Below are 18,430 nucleotides of genomic sequence, written 5' to 3' on the forward strand. Positions count from 1 at the left end.
TTAAAATAGGACACGCTACAAGAACAGTTTTTACTGCCTTCTCTCCTTCAATTTTCTTAGCAGGCAAACACTTGATGGTGCCTGTCTTTAATGGTTCAGAGAAGCGGAGCCTGAGTTAAAGAAAATGTCTTTACTTTTTTGGAGTCCTGTTCTGAATTCTATAACATTCCACAATTAATTTTTCATAAATTCCAAATGTTTCGCCTTTTCTTCTTGAAATCTCTATTTTATTCCCGGATTATTCTCTCAAGAGGATGGTTACTTTATTATTAAGTTGCCAAATGAATTGTTATAAATAAATCCCAATGTGTTTACAATGGGCTCCTCTTGACCACACGCCACCTTTATAAATATCTAGATAAGCACGAATAAAAACCTAGTAGCGTGCCCAACCACCAGCACTCCTTTGAATCCCAAAAGCACATGGATGCTCAGTGCACTTCTCTGGGCACTGGGTATTTCACCTTTCCAGTGCTTCCCACCCTGGTGCAGGATAGTTGGGTCAGGAAAGAGAAGACCAGGGAATTTAAGCCCACATCTCTACTTGCAGTGAACAGCGTAACTCTTTCTGCCTTGATGTTTCCCTTTCATTTATGTTATTATTTCCACAAGGGTCCAGGTTCTTGTTCACAGTTTCCTTGCAAGCCATAATCATCTCAGAAAGCTTTTGGAGCTCACGTTCACTAAAAAAGCCCATAGAGAAGGACATCCTAAATAACAGCATCACATATTTTGACAGGGCCAATTTAGCTTGAGAGAATTGTTGTTTACTGGCTGAAGACTTATTTATTTATTTATTTTGGCAAATTCTTTTAACAGAACTTAGATGAAGTTAGACAAAAAAGGAATTCTTTTTCAGTTAAGATATTTTAAAAGATGCACAAAAGAAAATTGCACACACAACTAAGGTAAGTATTTACATTCCTGGTAGTTTCTGAAGATAACGTTACCACAGATTTACGACAGAAGAAAAAATTGATCTCGACACAGAATGGAGACAAGGTGTAATCATTATTGACTCGTATTAATTTAAAGTCTTTTTTTTTAATGTACGTATTATATAATCAAAATAATGCTATGCAGGGCAATTGGTGATCTTAATGACTCTTACAGCTGGTTAACTATCTTAATTCTGTTTACAGATTAAAATTATATACTTGTTGGTTTGAAACAGCAAATGGAAAAAAAAAATCTTTATTCTGAGAACTGTCAGTGTAGCCCTAAATTTACATGCTGTGTTACCTCATACCTCCTAGAAATACCGACTTCTGAAACCAGTCACTTCTTAGAACTGACCCGAGGGTGAAATATAGCCTTGCATTCGAAGACTGAATAAACAGGCTTTGCATTCCTGCATTCTTCTTCTTAGGGACAGCAAAATTGATTTTGTAGAGCTATTGCTGAAGCGGCAAAAATGCAGGTTATTATAATAATGATCGCTCGTTACGCTAAATTCCTATTTACAGGTTAAATGGAACCCCTGTGTGGACATAATTTTTCTAGCACAATCGTAAACTCTTGCAGACCCCTTTTACTTCCTCCTGCCCGTTTTGGCGGATTCTGCTGGACAGAAGAAGCACAGCAGGGTTTAGTGCTCCTCTTCTGGAGGTGGAGATTGGACTCCTGCTCATCTGCAGCAACTGTCCCTGGGGCTCTGCTCTTCCCTCCAGCTCTAAATCACTGGGTTGGGGAAATTAAATGACTTTTTCTCACGTCACAGTTTCCTGTACAGAAGGGATGCAAATATTCTGGCAAACTGGTAACAACGGACGAGGAGAAGGCTGAGGTACTCAACAACTTTTTTGCCTCAGTCTTCCCTGGCAGCCTCTCCCCACACCTCTCGAGTGGATGGACAGCAGGGCAGGGACTGGGGGAGAAAAGTCCCTCCAGCTGTAAGAGAAGATCAGGTTCGCGACCACCTGAGGAACCTGAATATACAGAAATCTATGGGACCTGATGAGATGCATCCCAGAGTCCTGAGGGAATTGGCTGATGTAGTTGCCAAGTCACTCTCCATGATATTTGAAAAGTCATGGCAGTCAGGTGAAGCCCCCAGTGACTGGAAATGGGGAAACATTGCACTCATTTTAAAAAAGGGTAGAAAGGAGGACCCTGGGAACTACCGACCTGTCAGTCGCACTTCTGTGCCTGGGAAGATGATGGAACAGATCCTCCTAGAAGCTATGCTAAAGCACATGGGGGACAGGGAGGTGATTTGGGACAGCCATCATGGCTTCACAAAGGGCAAGTCCTGCCTGACCAGCCGAGGGGCCTTCTATGATGGAGTGACTACATCAGTGGACAATGGAAGAGCTACTGATGTCATCTGTCTGTATTTCTTTAAGGTCTTTGACACAGTCCCCCACAACATCCTTCTCTCTAAATTGGAGAGATATGGATTTGATGAGTGGAGTGTTTGGTGGATGGCGAATTGGTTGGATGGGCACATCCAAAGGGTGGTGGTCAACAGCTCAATGTCCAGACGGAGATCAGTCACAAGTGGTGTCCCTCAGGGGTCTGTACTGGGACCGGTACAGTTTAATGTCTTCATCAATGACATAGTGGCACTGAGTGCACCGTCAGCAAGTTTGCAGACAATACCAAGCTGAGTGGTGCGGTTGACACGCCTGAGGGACGGGATGCCATCCAGAGGGACCTGGACAAGCTTGAGAAGTGGGCCCATGTGAACCTCATGAGGTTCAACAAGGCCAAGTGCGGGGTCCTGTACCTGGGTTGAGGCAACCCCTGGTATCAATACTGGTGTGAGGGATGGAAGGATTGAGAGCAGCCCTGCAAGAAAGACTTGGGGGTACTGGTGGATGAAAAGCTGGACATGAGCTGGCAATTTGCACTCGCAGCCCAGAGGCCAACTGTATCCTGGGCTGCATCAAGAGAAGCATGGCCAGCAGGGTGAGGGAGGTGATTGTGCCCGTCTGCTCTGCTCTTGTGGGGCCCCACCTCGAGTACTGCATCCAGCTCTGGAGCCCCCAACATCAAAAGAATAAGGACCTTTTGGAGGCAGTCCAAAGAGCCACGAAGATGATGAGCGGGCTGGAGCACCTCTGCTGTGAGGACAGGCTGAGAGATTCGGGGTTGTTCAGCCTGGAGAAGGCAAGGCTGTGGGGAGACCTTAGAACGGCCTTTTAGTATTTAGAGGGGGCTTATAAGAGAGATGGGTAGGAAGTCTTTATCAGGGAGTGTAGCGATAGGATGAGGGGTAACGGTTTTAAGCTGAAAAGAGGGTAGATTTTGATTAGATATTAGGAAGAAATTCTTTACTGTGAGGGTGGTGAGACACTGGAACAGGTTGCCCAGAGAACCTGTGGCTGCCCCATCCCTGGAGGTGTTCAAGGCCAGGCTGGATGGGGCTTTGAGCAGCCTGGTCTAGCGGGAGGTGTCCCTGCCCATGCGAGCGGGGTTGGCAGGAGATGATCTTTAAGGTCCCTTCCAACTCGAACCGTTCTATGATTCTCCAGGGAGGGCGGCGGCGGCGCGGCCGATCCCCGCCGCCGCCTCTCGCCACCACCGCCCTCCTCAGGGCCGACCTTTCCCCTCGCGCCGCCGCTGCCCAATGAGCGGCCTCGGCTCCGCCTCTTCCGCCGGCGTGTCCGCGTGCGAGGGCTCGCTCGCGCCTCTTCCTCTCAGGCCGGGGGGGGCCGCGCTGCCAGCTGAGGTGAGTCCGCCCGGCCGCTCTCCCTCCCCTCGGGCCGCTCCGCCGGGCTGGAGCCGGGGAGGGTGTGGGGGGAGCCGGCCTGAGGGGCTGCCGGAGCCTGGGAGCCGCCTCCGGCTGGCAGCGCGGGGAGGGTGTTTCTTCTCGGCCTGCTGGAGGCGGAGGCCGCCGCGCTCTGCCGGGAAGGGGTGGGGGTGGGGGGGCGGGGGTTGTGGCCGGGCCTTCAGCGTGCCCCGCTCTGTGCTTTATTTTTTTTTTTTTCAGATGCCCCCGAAAAAGGGAGGAGACGGGGTTAAATCGCACCCGATCATCGGGAGGTTTGGGACGTCCCTGAAGATCGGGATCGTCGGGCTGCCAAACGTCGGGTAGGTGGTCGGGGGAGCAGGCCGGGGCTGCCCCCCTCTCCTTGAGTTCGCTTCTGCTCCGGGTCGAGGGACCTGACACCGTTTCCGGGTGAAGACAGGTGCCCGTAGATGCGTATACGAGCTGAGGGGTACAATCTTAAGTCTTTTTGCTTGATACTTGTATCTTTAGCTTGAACTACATGTAGGTGGAGCGATGTAAAATGCTCAGGTAGCGTGAGCTAGTATGTATGTTCAAGTCTGGACAAGATAATAGTGAACTATTAAAAGAAGTGTTAGCAATTGCTGAGTCTTATGAAATACTGTGTGATTTGCATTTCCTTATTTCCAGTGTTGTATATGTGTAATACACATTTTTGTGAAAATACATATATGCACGTGCGTGTGCACACAAATTCCTTTTATATTTTTTTAGATCTCATTTTTTTGGAGAGGATGATGTGCACAGGAAGGGGTTAATGGTACAATAAATGTCATTTGCAGTAAAGAGAACTTTTCTTGAAACCTCTTCAGAGTTTGTAATGAAAAAAAGTTGTGTCAGTTACAGTTTGGGAGAGATGATGCGAAATGAATCGTTGTTCTCTGTCATGCTTCTCATCTGAAGTTGTTATGGCTCCTGAAAGGAGCTATACTTAAGGCACTTAAAAAGAATGATGAATTGCCTGGAGAGTATCTGTGTGAAAGTATTGGTTGTAATTTGTGTATCTTATTTACTAAAAGAAGTTCTCAGCATTCTCAAACTTTAAAACTTTAAAAAATTAGAGGAAAAGTCTTTGAGTATGTCTCAGAGCCAAAAGTGCTGCTTTCTTGTCTTTCCATTATAATTTCTTTTATTTTTCAGGGTGTAGGCAAGTTGCACACCAGAAAGGAAATAATTAGCAGTAACATTGTATAACATGTCAATGGAGAAAAGCAGCATTTGCAGTTATGTTATGATGTAACTTTCAAAGAAAACTGTGACTGATTTTTGAGCATGTTGGCTATACGCAGGGCAGCTTCCAGCTTATTTTTTTTTTTCCCAGTGACTGAGGAGTTATGTGAAACTTAAAAATAAAAAAAACCCCAGAATATTTATGGTAGAAGATTCAGGAGGATTAAGAACTTTCTCGTAGCAACAACTCAAGAATTACTCTCTTTTGGTTAAATAAATGCCAACCAACAAAATAACCTGCTACTTGGTTTAAGTGAAAGTGTTTTTTCTCTCTGATGCCTTTTGCAGGTTTTTCCCGTTGATATTTAGTAAAGATGAAAAATGTTTGGTAAGGTAGAACTGTATCTTTATATGCACAAAAGTTTACTTGATTACTTGTAATTGATTAACTGATGTGGTTTGCATTCTATGCCCCTTTTTTTCTCTTTTGATTTTTGACTTTTATTGCTTAGATAGTGAAATTGTGTTAATACATAAGTAAGTCTGAAGAAACAACACAGTTGTGGAAAGAGCTGGTGAGTCTTGGCAAAACTAGTTCACTCAGAATAAGTTTCAAGTGTCCTTATTGGTTTCTCACTTTGTGCTTGAGGAAAATTAGTAGTGTCCAGTAGAGCTATGCTTTGCTTTTGATTTAAAGCTTCTTTGCTAACTGACATGAGCAGTATAGTCATCTAGGGGAATTTTCAAGGGCAGGGAAACATCGTTGGGTTTCAATGGGACACTCCGTATGCGTATTTGAAAGTGTCTTGTACTAGAATCAGGGCAATGGTCACTGTTGTTGAAGGAAAGTCCAGTATTTGGGTTGGAACAAGGTATGTTTCTGTTTAGCCCTTTTAAATGCTTCTAATTTGAACTTCTTTACAAAAGTGCGTATTTTGTTTATAGGAAATCAACATTTTTCAATGTGTTAACAAAGAGTCAAGCAGCAGCAGAAAATTTTCCTTTCTGTACTATTGATCCAAATGAGAGTCGAGTACCTGTGCCGGATGACAGATTTGACTTCCTATGCCAGTATCACAAACCTCCAAGGTAACTCAAATTTTTACTGTTTTTCTTCAGTTAAGCAGCTGAAATAGTATTACTGAACCAAAAAGTTTTCATAGAAGTTTAATGCAACTATAATGTCTTTAGTTAAGCTTTTACTGACATCTGTTTTAGTATGTGACATTATATATGTACCTGGATTATACCTTTTGCTTTTTCCCCCCAATGTGACCTTTGTGGTGTGAGAATGAGAAATCTGGGAGCTCCTGGTCATTGCTCAGCACCGTTTGGTGCTTGGTGTTCCTGTCTTTGAAGGTAGTGTTTCCCAGGAGATTTGGAGGAACTCGGAAAATGAACAATAGTGGACATACCTAATGTGTCACGAGGTTGCTCATTTGTAAAGTTTCCACCCTGTATTTTGTGTCATTCAGAATATTGTAGATGCTGTAGGTAGCCAAACAAATATCTGTCAACATACCTTTGTCCTCAGTCTTTTGACAGTAAGCTTTATGGGCAGCCGTTTTTCCCCTGACTCTTTCCTTTTTATAGGCTCTGCTACTTGTTACCTGGTATATTCAGATACTCCTACAATATGTCACTTCTAATTGTTTTCTTATTCTAGGAGCATATTAATTTTGTCACATCAATGGTTTTTGCTATTGACTGTTTCTGTAATCTGCTCTATATATTCAGTGTGGGAACTCAATTTTTGCTTGAACAGCTCAATTTAAGGTGCTTTCAGAAAACAGAAACTTGCCACTTGTTAATTCCAGTTTGCAGTTACTTGCAGAGGTATCTTGAATAAAGTGAGTGTGCATAAATCATAGGGCAGATTAGAATGCACATCTGTATTTTTGTTTAACACTTGGGCCTCAGTTTTAGAGCCAGATCACACCCACAATTAAAAAAGATTGATTAGTCACTGATCAAAAATCCATTTGTTAACTTAATTTTCAGGTTCAAACAAGTTGCTTCCATCTGTAATTCCTGTGCGCTTTTCAAATACTGAAAAATGCATTAATATGGAGCTGTTTGTTTTGGGTGGATTGTTATAACAGGTTATGTTGGTTTTCCTGCTTAAGTGAGTATTAAACATACTCGTTACTGTATGGATCATAAAACTACTGAATTTGGCACAAAACTTTCTGGCTGTAGATTGTGCAGGGATAATGGTGTGGCTTTTAAGTTTTGTTGACAAATTTGTTCTAAATTGTAGTGTTATTGCTGCTTTGGCCACATGAAGAATCTCTTCTCATGACATCTCTATGACCTACTACTTGTAAATTAATCGTTGAAGTGGCAAAGAGATTATTACCTCTCCCCTCATCCTACCTTTGGCCATCTATCCTTACAAGGAATGCCAAGATTGTAAATACCTGTATACGTGTTCTCCGACTCGCAGACTCTCTCTTGATAAAAATCACTCTTAAATATACTATTTTTGTTAATATTTACTGAATCTGTATTAAGTAAATGTACTGAATTGGATAATAATCTGGATATAAATAGTAAATCAGCTTTCATTTGAATGGTCTTTTGACTTTTAGAGAATATTTGTTACTTAAAATCAATGGATGTGGGGATTGGTGGGTAATTAAAGCTCCTGAGTTTGCGTGTGCTGCTTTTATGATTTTAATATTTCACTGTAACAGTAATAAAGCTGTGACAATTGAGTAGCACAGTAGACTGAGGTAAGTCTTCTTAGGCTGTTTGTGCTTGTCTGTCTGAGACTAACTCAGGAAAAGAACACTATGTTAGTGAAGATATACAACTGAATTGTAATTTAAATTCCTTAATTTCTCTTGTATAGTCTTGATTTTGTGCTTCATCTTTATGTAATATGTTCTGTGCTAATTTTCTACTTGTTTGGATTAGTAGATGTAATCAATCTATGCATGCAGAATGTTTTCTAAACAGTGAGTTCTCTTTAAATTAGACTCTTGTCTAGCCTCAAGATTTTGTTTTTTAAAATCTAAAGCATTCAGGTTTTTATTTCCCATATGTTACACTTAGTCATCACATAACTGCAGTCATTGTTGGGAGGTGGGAAAAAAAAGAAAGGGGACTTTGTCTTAACTAAAATAATGTATGACAGGCCAAAGTAATCTTGCCTTGATGTCTGCTGTGAGTGAGGGAAGGGAAGAGTGGGACTGGGCTGGGCTGGCAGTCGCTGTCTGTCGCGCTGAGCTGAGATTGCTGCTGCTACAGAGAGACAAACTCTATTGCTGAGAATATTGCTAGAACAAGTTTGTGGCCATTCTGCCATCAGAGGAAGCGTTATGCTCTTCAGGTACCGTCTTTTGCTTGAAGATCTGTTCCTATCTCCAAAAGAAGAAGGTATCAGCTTGGATGGGACTGGTGTGCAGTTTCTTGCTCGCCCATGCTGAAAGATGACTGGTATTACTTAATTGGAAATGTAAATGTTTGTAAACGAAATAATTTAGGCAACAATTTAGAGACTATTATGTAGAGGTAAATCTGTACTTAATAGATTAAGGTATGCTGCCAGAACTTATAACCTGTGATTTTTTTCTTTCTGCAGCAGTGGAGGATGTATATGACTGTTTACAATAAATAAGTTCAGTGATACAGACTGTACACAGAAGGTGGGCTCTGAGAACTTCCAGTAAAAACTGCTGAGTTGCTGCCGAACGAATTAGCTGAGGAAATTTCCTTGAGCCTTGAGCTCAAGGAAACCTGTTGCTTGCTTTCTAGTGTGAATGAAATTGTAGATACTAAAAGAAGGAGAGACCTTAATATATTAAAAATAATTGTGAATGCTTGTTATTTTAAGGTCTTAATTTATAGTCTGTTACTAACTTAGGTATTTAAACTACTTATTTGTTTGTTTTAAATTTTGTACAATATTCAGTGAAAACTCATATTTGTTACATTGTGCTAATGTAGCTTTTTCAGAAGGAAAGACAGTTAGCTTTTCATTTTGTTGTCCTCCTACCCCTGTTCCCCCAGCACGGGTACTTTCAGGCAAGGTTTGATGGACTAATGATTGTGCTAGTTCCAGTTTAGTAATTGGAAAGAGGTTCTTCATCTCAGCAGGTAGCACCTGCCTTGAAAGTTGGGACTTGGAAGCCAGAACAGTTGATCTCTTAACTGCAGTTAATATTTTAACTGGACATCTTGTGTTTAGAAGCAATGGGTTTCTTACACAAGAAAAGAGCTGTGTGGGTAGCACATCTAAAGAAAATTTAGTAACTTAATGCAAGCTGTAATAAAGCTGCTGTTGTGCATTTTTCGTTCTAAATTTTGTTAAGATGCTGCTTAATCACCTTAAGCCTAGAAATATTTTTTTAGTGTAAGGATGTCAAACCGATGTCATTTGGACACGTGATCTGTGTCATAACTCACAAGTATCTTGAAAGCTTCTGAGTATACATACCCACCAGGCTTAGCTGGTAAGGTCCTACCTACTACCACAGCTGTGGCGTACTGTTCCTGACCAGGAGATGTGTCTCAGTAGTGACATTTGGTTCAAGCCTCAAAATGATTTTGAACAAGGGGGTGGAGGAAACGGCTATTTCCTCTTTTTATTTATTTATTTATTTAGTGCCTCAAATAATCTCCTCACTACAACAATTTTCATTCTTTCTTCTTTACTTTAAACTATATGATTAACTAAAAGAAATACTCAAGTAGAAGCAATGTAAGCCTAACTGTAAATAGTTAAAACTGAAGGACTGTAGGACTGTATTGGCTGATAGTAATCAACCTGTGTAAAAACATTAATAAAAAAAGTTATTTTAAAATCTATGTTTCTTCTTCCTCCTCTGGTTAAAATCAAATGAGACTATAAGCAGGAATGAGTAAAATGTAAGTAATTTGATTCATCCTTTCTCAAGTATCAGTATTCATTTAATTCCTTGTTTGTTTGCACCTGTGAGTGCGTTGCCGTGCCCATATGTGTTCACAAAACGCAATGCTTATTGCAACCACAAATCTGGATGTAACTCTGGCATATCAGCATCTGTAAGCCAATCCTATTTTTTACAGAAAACAACTGAAAATTGGCAAGTATATCCTGTTGTTAAAGTGCTTCTTCCTTTGGTGTTACCCAGTTTGCCTGCTCTTCAGTTAGTTCTGAGCCTGTGTAAATCAGCTTGGCTGTGATGCTTGTTCTAGCATTGCCAATGAATAATTTGCCAGAAGTTAACGAAAGACCTTAACTAGTGGTGACATGAGCCATCTTTTCTGCCCGGTGGGAGAAGGCAAAATTTAATTAGTTGTATTTTGTTGGTATGACAACTTACTGCATAGTTTCAAACAGGCATTTGGTATACACGGGTCACCAAGTATGTGCCTTAATCCACATAGAATATTTTACCTTTTTACAATTCCTGTAAGTGAAATTTAATTAGCAGATTTTTCACTTCTGGTTCATGTGCTATTAGGTTCAAGTCTTTTTTGTCAGTACCATGGATGAAATGCTATTAATGAAATTGTTCTCGCATAGAAATGACCAGGGTTCATCTTCAGTACCTAGTTCTTCAGAAGCAGATTCCTTTAATTACCCTGTGAGTTATTGGGTTTACGTTGGTTAAAACTGCTTGCAAGATTGACTGCAGAATCTGTAATAGGGAGTACAGTCTTCTGCAAGCGGGAGGGACTATGAACTGTTCTCTTCTGTTTGGAAATGAGCCAAAAATAGTGGTGAGGACAGACTGATGAGTTGAATGGCTTTGTAAGAAGTTGTTACAATATACATGTTCTCCTTCTATGTTGCTACTTTTACTTCAGGTCATTTGTGAACTCTTAATGGATGGCTCCTACTTAAGTTGTATGAATTTTTGTGAAGGAAGAAGAGTTTCCCTTTTCTAACAGATTTCAATTAACAGCTTTTAAAGGCAGAAGAGCCTCTGCTGGAACCAGGGCATGAGTAGCACATTTGGCTTTACCAAAGAGAAAAGGGGAGCTGGACATTTTTACCCTAATACTGAAGAATCTGGCCTTTTTGGTGTGTGCGGCCTAGGACAGGTAGAATTTGAGTTGAGAGAAATTTCTCCAACCATTTAAGAAATGAATAAGAAATGGGTGTGTTATGAGAATTATCAATCAGGCTTACTGGGAAGTTGCTGCATTTTGAACTTAGTTGAAGCTGTCATGTTCCAGGGTCTGCTGGTGAATGTGAGATTTCAGTAAATGCTGCAGAGAAATTCTTGGGGCATTATTTTCATGGGAGAAGAGACATGTGGAAACATAGAATAAAAATCCAGGTAGAGGAACAGCATTTTGGTTCTGATGTTTCAATCTAAGTCAAAGCTTCAGGTGTATGCTGCCTGTGAGGCTTCTCAACTAAAAATTACTTGTGGAAACTCAAGAAATAACGATATGCCTCTTCCCCTCAAATTTTGGAGGAAAAAAAAATGTATGCACAACAAATTGCAGATACTGTATGTGTGTGCATTTTAAAAGAAAAAAGGTAACTGGTTGCATTGTACTGTTCAGGATTACTGTACTGAACAAACAGGTCAGGTGAAGAAACTCCTCTTGCCTGTTTAAATAACTGTTTTGGATGGGAGTTTGAAACAAAGTTGGTGAGAAACAGACCTCCTCCCCTGCAAAATGCATAACCATATGGATGCATAAGTTTCTTATTCCTGAATAAATACCTTAACCACTGGACTACAAAACTGTACTTTCTTTATCCCAGTGAGTCTTGTGATCTTTGCACACTAGCTCACACAGGGAAGGTAGTGCACTAATATAAACTCACTGTTGCTGTTTTCTAAGTGAGGTAAAAAATCCTTGATCAAGGATTACACCTTTGCTTAAAATATGGAGATACTTCTGGATTTGGTAATTGTTTCATATCATAAATTCTTGTGACATGCTTTATGGTAGATTGGTGTTGCACTGATTTGTACAAATGATCAGTTGATGCCACCTGTTCCTGATGATCATTTGAGGCTCAGTGACATTATGCTAATGCTGACTAACGAATCTTAAGAAATGGAAATTAATCTGTTTAGAGGAGGAGAGAAAAAAAAAGAACAATCCAGCTAGGTCTTCTACATTTAAAAGAACTAAAACACACTCAAGATATATGATACTTTTCCCCTATTCTTTGCAGTGTTTTCAGTTTAGTTTCATAATGTTTACTCTTTGTCCTTCAGAGCATAGGCAAGTGTGACTAGTTTGTGCCGCCTTCAGGTTTTCTCTGTGTTCATCTTTCTGGGATGAAAGAGAAATCGAAGCTTAGGAAAGGGGTTGCCAAGAATGGGGAGGGTTTTATTTTGCTTGGAATGTTAACTTCGTGGTACCCAAGGCGAAGGTGAGAAAACATCCTGGAAACCCAGATACTTGTCTTCAAAGGTCTCTTGCCTCTGTTTGTCAATTGTGAAATAAATGTGCTTCGGTTTTCTTTCCATTGTCTAGCAAATGAGGTTGATTCTGGTGATGGAGTGGTCCATCTACATATGAAGGTATTTTTCTTGCTCTAATGTGGCATCTTTGTAGTGAAAGTGTGAATTCTTCTGATGGCTGGCCAGGAAGTTAATCCTACCAGAATGAGGAGAGGGGAGCATAGGAGAACACCACCACCTTTGTTTTTCTTAAAACACAGTTTAAAATGGTAATGGAGAAGGGCTTTAAAGAGTGGCATTTTTCTACCTTGCTGTTGACTTAGTTATGTGTTGGTAAGCAAGGAATTATAACAATTCTGACTGGGAAGTTGCTGCTGTTTCTTCTGAGGTACGCATTAGCTCTGTGGTTCTGTCAGGCAAAAGGAGTTTATTGGGTTAATGCATTAATAGAGTTACTGGTTTCTGTCTTCAGATTGTACGTTACTCCTGGTAATGTGTTGAACTTAAGGATTTGCTCTTTCTGTTTGAGTTTGTGTACTGGTAGTTAAAAAAAAACAAACCCAAGGTAGTTTGCAAAGAAAACCACAGTGGGACAAAAATGTAATATTTTCAAAGTTTGTTTACTTCAAAATGTATTTATACACATGTTCTTTCTATACTGCGTTCAAGAGCATTAACTTACAGTACGCTACATATGTCTTCCCCTTCATTTCATGGGCCTAGTGAAGTTTAAAGCTAGAGGTCAACATATTGTGTACCTCAATCTAAGTAACTCACGCTATATTGTAAATAATTTTGTGCATTTTTTTAAACTCACCTTTCTAGGTATTATGTTCTATTCATGCTTGTTTCTAAGCACATCACAAAGGTATTAATGACATGAAACATGCATTAAGTTCCTAATTTATTACACCTGACAGGTTTAGTGAGACTTTGAATTTCACCTTGGTAAAGAAAAATATTTTGTCCAGATCTTGTATGTGAAATTAATTTACTTGAAAGAAATAATTTTTCTTCGGAAGTGTTAGAGGAAGATCAAAACCAAAACCAGGATAAGATCTTCTGCTTTTAGGTCACTGCACTTCCAGAAATATTGATGTTGCATAGTAGGACACTCTAATGGATCATCTCCTCCCAAATTCGGGAGTTCATTTCAAGTGAGGCAGCACATCTGCTAATATTGAACTGTGTTGTGTTATTTGCAGTCAAATGGAAGTGGGATTGCACTAGAAAAAAAAAGTTGGAAGCTTGTTTTGTTCTACCTAAGCCCATTACTCCGAGCAGAGACAATGATCCATAGATTTCCGTAACTACAGCTTTTTTCCATCTGGGACATAGCTGCTGTAACAGGCATCAGGATAAGAAGAGAAGAGTGGTTTTCTGATTCTAGTGGGGTTTTCTGCTGTTACGGATTTGCTTGCAAAACTGAGTGTGCGTGTATATATCTCTATCTCTCTCTCTATATCAGCAAGCTGTCACACTAATGAAAATAAAGCTCATTTTAGGCTGTGGATGATAAAGACTTCAGAAGTGTAATGCTGTTCAGAGCAGGTTTCTGTATAGGGTTGGCTAGGAGGTCACTGGCTAGGGCATCCCTAGCACTCATTCACACCTATGTGGTTCCTTCCATCTGTGAGCAGCACTGCCATGGTAGGTCTTTGGAAAAGACATCTTAAGATAGAATTTATATCTTTAGATTTGAACCTCATGTTGAAGAACACTCACCCTTAAAGAAAGCTCTTCGCCACTTTACAAATTGGCACTGTATGCTCATGCAGACTTCATAGCCTAAGTCACATCCTTCTCACTGTTGTTATTAAAGCTATGGATTTGGGTGTTTTCCATTGTATTTACTGTCAGTAAATCATTGAACTGTTTATTAATCTTAGCATAGTGCTAATGATGTATAATGGTGATAATTTAAAGTGTTTGATGGAAATTAAGTAGTGTTCCAATTATTTATTTTGAAGCCACCAAGTTGGAGATCTTGGTGACTATTGTGTGCAGTGTCTGGTCTTTTGCAAGTGAGGAATTAGCAGCATTTCAGCATGGTTCTGTCTGCCATTGTTTGTGATGGTGTTGTCGTTTGCATAGACCTTATGAAGGTGCTTTTAGTCAACATCTTATCACAAAATTTAGGGTTTTTTTTCCTGACCCAGCTGGATTTTGAGAAGTAATTTGGTGTAGAATATACCTGAGAAGATTAATGCCCATTAAGTTATTTGCTTATTTTAAAACAACTTGAGAATCTGCAGAGTATAAAAGGCTTGCGTTTTATAGATTTGTCTACATAGACATTTCCCATAGCTCTAAAAGGTTTTTTTTTCCATTCTGACTATTCTGTTGTTGCTATATGAAACATCATGTAGACACGTCTGCTAACTCATTGCTGTTAACTGTGGTGAAAAACATCGTAGCTGTTTTTTTACATTATAATTCCAGCTTCATGTTAGCTTGTTTTCTGCTTTCTTTCAAGTTGTTTGCATGACCCTGATCACTGCTAGTTTTAATCACCACTGTATTAAAGAAATGCAGTTGTCTTCTGAGAAAGTTGCTTAGCTTACTGAAATAAATGGTAACCTTAGAGGTGTGCGATAGCAGAGCGTAATAGACATTTATGTGTCTTAGCCCTTTGGTACTATGAAAACTGCTCATTACAGATGACTGACTTCATAGAATCATAGAATTGCTGAGGTTGGAAGGGACCTTTAAGATCATCGAGTCCAACCTTTAACCTACCCTGACAAAAGCCACTTCTAAACCATGTCCCTAAGTGCCCCATCTACCCTTTTTTTAAACGCCTCCAGGGATAGTGAATCCACCACCTCCCTGGGCAGCCTATTCCAATGTTTAATAACCCTTTCAGTGAAAAAATGTTTCCTAATATCCAATCTAAACCTCCCCTGACGTAACTTGAACCCGTTTCCTCTCGTCCTATCACTTGTCACCAGGGAGAAGAGGTCAGCCCCCATCTCTCTACAACCTCCTTTCAGGTAGTTGTAGAGGGTGATAAGATCTCCCCTCAGCCTCCTCTTCTCCAGGCTAAACATGCCCAGCTCCCTCAGTCGTTCTTCATAAGGTTTGTCCTCCAGACCCATCACCAGCTTTGTAGCCCTTCTCTGGACACGCTCCAACACCTCAATGTCCCTCTTGTAGCGAGGGGCCCAAAACTGAACGCAGTACTCGAGGTGGGGCCTCACCAGTGCTGAGTACAGGGGGATGATCACTTCCGTAGTCTGGCTCACCACACTATTCCCGATACAGGCTAGGATGCTGTTGGCCTTCTTGGCCACCTGGGCACACTGCTGGCTCATATTCAGCCGGCTGTCAACCAACACCCCCCAGGTCCTTTTCTGCCGGGCTGCTTTCAAGCCACACTCTGCCCCAATCCTGTAGCGCTGCATGGGGTTGTTGTGACCCAACTGCAGGACTTGGCCTTGTTGAACCTCATACCACTGGTCTTAGCCCATCGGTCCAGCCTGTCCAGATCCCTCTGCAGAGCCAACCTACCCTCAAGCAGATCAACACGCCTGCCCAGCTTAGTGTCATCTGCGAACTTACTGAGGGTGCATTCGATCCCTTCATCCAGATCATTGATAAAGATATTAAAGAGAACCGGCCCCAGCACCGAGCCCTTGGGGACACCACTTGTGACCGGACACCAACTGGATTTAACTCCATTTACCACCACTCTCTGGGCACGGCCATCCAGCCAGTTTTTTACCCAGCGAAGAGTACACCTGTCCAGGCCATGAGCAGCCAGTTTCTCCAGGAGAATGCTGTGGGAAATGGTGTCAAAAGCTTTGCAAAAATCTAAGTAGATAACATCCACAGCTTTTCCCTCATCCACTAAGTGGGTCACCTTATCATAGAAGGATATTAGGTTTGATAGGCATGACCTGCCCTTCACAAACCCATGCTCATGCCTCACTCTTCCAGGCCTGGTTGATTATTCATATAGTTGTCAGTATGGTTCCACACTTAGAAATTAGTTTACTTCATTTTACATGAATAATGACAGAGAAATTGAAGAATGGTTGATGTTTTACATGGGAGGGGGAATCTTGTCTTTTGTACGTTGCACATTAAATAAGGAAGAAAGCTGCTGTCGTGTATAGAAAAGCGTTCTAAGAACGCTTCGTTCTAAGAAAAAGAAACATTTGATTTTCATGTTCTGAATTTATTTCTGTGCCAAAATTTTTGGCTAATATGCTTCAGTAATGAAACTTTTAACTTTTATATTTCAGCAAAATTCCAGCCTTTCTGAATGTGGTGGATATCGCTGGCCTTGTGAAAGGAGCCCACACTGGCCAAGGCTTAGGAAATTCCTTCTTGTCTCATATTAATGCCTGTGATGGGATCTTTCATCTGATGCGTATGTAAACTTATTTATATGTTCTCTCTATAGCTTAAGGACAGCATTGTCGTACTCAAATTAACAACAGTGGAACAAATATCCATTACAATTTTAATTTTACCATTCAATTCAAAGTCATCAGGTTTTGGGTTTTTCCAAACAAGAAAATCCCCATTCTCTGCTATATAATGGGAGGAATGGAATGTGATAATAAACGGATGAAGTGGAATAAGAAAATGAAAATATGGAGTTAGTAGCAGACTCTGGGATACTGTTCCTCACAGGGCAAGCCTCACTTCTTTCCTTTTCCTGATTTCTGTGTGACTTAATGAGTCTTGAACAGCTCCCCCCACACTGCCATCCCGACTTTCCATCTCTGTGAATTCTGAACATTTCTCAGTTAGACCAAGGGCTTTAATTCTCTCTTTCATCACCTGTTACCATAATACAGAACTGACCTTCAGAGTCACATTAACAGCACTTACGAACTTGGCACTTAAAAGCTTGTTGAAAGCGTATCTTGGCTTGCAATACACTTGATTATTGAAAAAGGCTTCTGTTTGAAAAGACTGAGCTTAACGTTTGTGCAGATTTGAGGAAACTGGATACCTTTGTTGCTGTCTTTTGGTTTGCCATTGTTACACTGTGAGTGATGAAAAAATAGAACAAAATAAATGATAGAAATACTTTTTATTTGGTGATGGGAAATTTTTTTGGGGGCAGGGTGTTTTTAAAACAAAACCCAAAGTATTACTATCTTATAGTACTGATTTAGATGCTTAGAACCATTGTTCCCATGAGTGTGTTTTTTTGAAACACATTTATACAGAGCAGTGAACTCGTGTGGCTCTAGTGCCTGCATGCTCGGTGAGTAGGTAAGTATGCTACCTCAGTCAAAGGCAATTTATTATGCATCAAGAATACATAGACACTGATTTGGTGCAGAGTGCTGGTGCTGTGTTTTCAGTCATGTGAGACAGACTTTATGGGTAGAGGTATTATGTTCTTAAGCTTATACTGCTGAAAAACAGGCCGTGCTTTTGTAAACGTTGGCCTTTTTTATGGTCTTCTAGTACCTTAAGCCATCTATAACTGTTTGTGTGTGTGTAGCATTGCTTCTCCTTTGAATATTTGGCCCTATTTGTATTTTATATTTAGTGCTACTATCTTCTGTTAAAGTTGTTAGACACATACTTTCAGTAGAATAGAAAACTATGAGCTATTGATTGTAGCTAAGCATTTAATAGTATTTAAAACAAAGATTTTGAAAAGGCAAGGCCAGATCCTTACTGGGTAGAGGGAAGTCTTTTTGAACCTGTGTGTCATTTTAGGAACTAGTTTGATATGTGAAGGCTGTACTAATACATTGGTATATTTTAAATATTTTTAACTACCCAAGAACCATCCCTAGAAAAAGGGGGGATCAGTTTCCCCAAATATATTGCTATCCTGGGGTTGTAATTACTGTTTTGCCTGGTGTCAATTGAGAACAAGTGGTAAACTCTTTACACTTGTTGCGTTTTGATACTTGCATCATAAATACTTGTTAAGGAATAGGTTGATATAATAGCCAGTGGAGAAGATGCTTTTTAATCTATGTATTGAATAATCCTAAGCATTTGTTCCAGGTAGCCATTATAAGGGTTAACACCATTTGTATTTCTCTTTGAGGACTGAAAGAGGTATGAGACTATTGTTGTGGGTTTTTAAACCGTTTGGATACTTACTTTGTATTATCATCTATTTCTTCTAATCTAGTCTTGCATTTAGTTGTTATGTTTTGGTTTCTTTCAAGGTTTCTGAAATGTA

At 40.5% G+C, this 18,430-nt stretch overlaps 1 protein-coding gene across 2 annotated transcripts in view; it reads left to right on the forward strand.

Annotated features, from left to right (window-relative positions):
- Positions 1-3,561: 3,561 nt before the first annotated feature.
- OLA1 (Obg like ATPase 1) overlaps positions 3,562-18,430 on the forward strand; it is a 103,106-nt gene continuing 88,237 nt past the window's right edge. Inside the window, exons 1-4 of one of the 2 annotated variants that reach the window (XM_074594687.1) lie at positions 3,562-3,673; positions 3,935-4,035; positions 5,849-5,992; positions 16,512-16,639. In XM_074594687.1, coding sequence (XP_074450788.1) covers positions 3,572-3,673; positions 3,935-4,035; positions 5,849-5,992; positions 16,512-16,639 — 475 coding nt within the window. In that variant the 5' untranslated portion in view covers positions 3,562-3,571. The remainder of the gene's footprint in view (positions 3,674-3,934; positions 4,036-5,848; positions 5,993-16,511; positions 16,640-18,430) is intronic. The other variant, XM_074594688.1, reaches the window with a different exon arrangement.

Source organism: Larus michahellis, chromosome 7 (genome assembly GCF_964199755.1).
Source record: "Larus michahellis chromosome 7, bLarMic1.1, whole genome shotgun sequence".
Lineage (NCBI taxonomy): Eukaryota > Metazoa > Chordata > Aves > Charadriiformes > Laridae > Larus > Larus michahellis.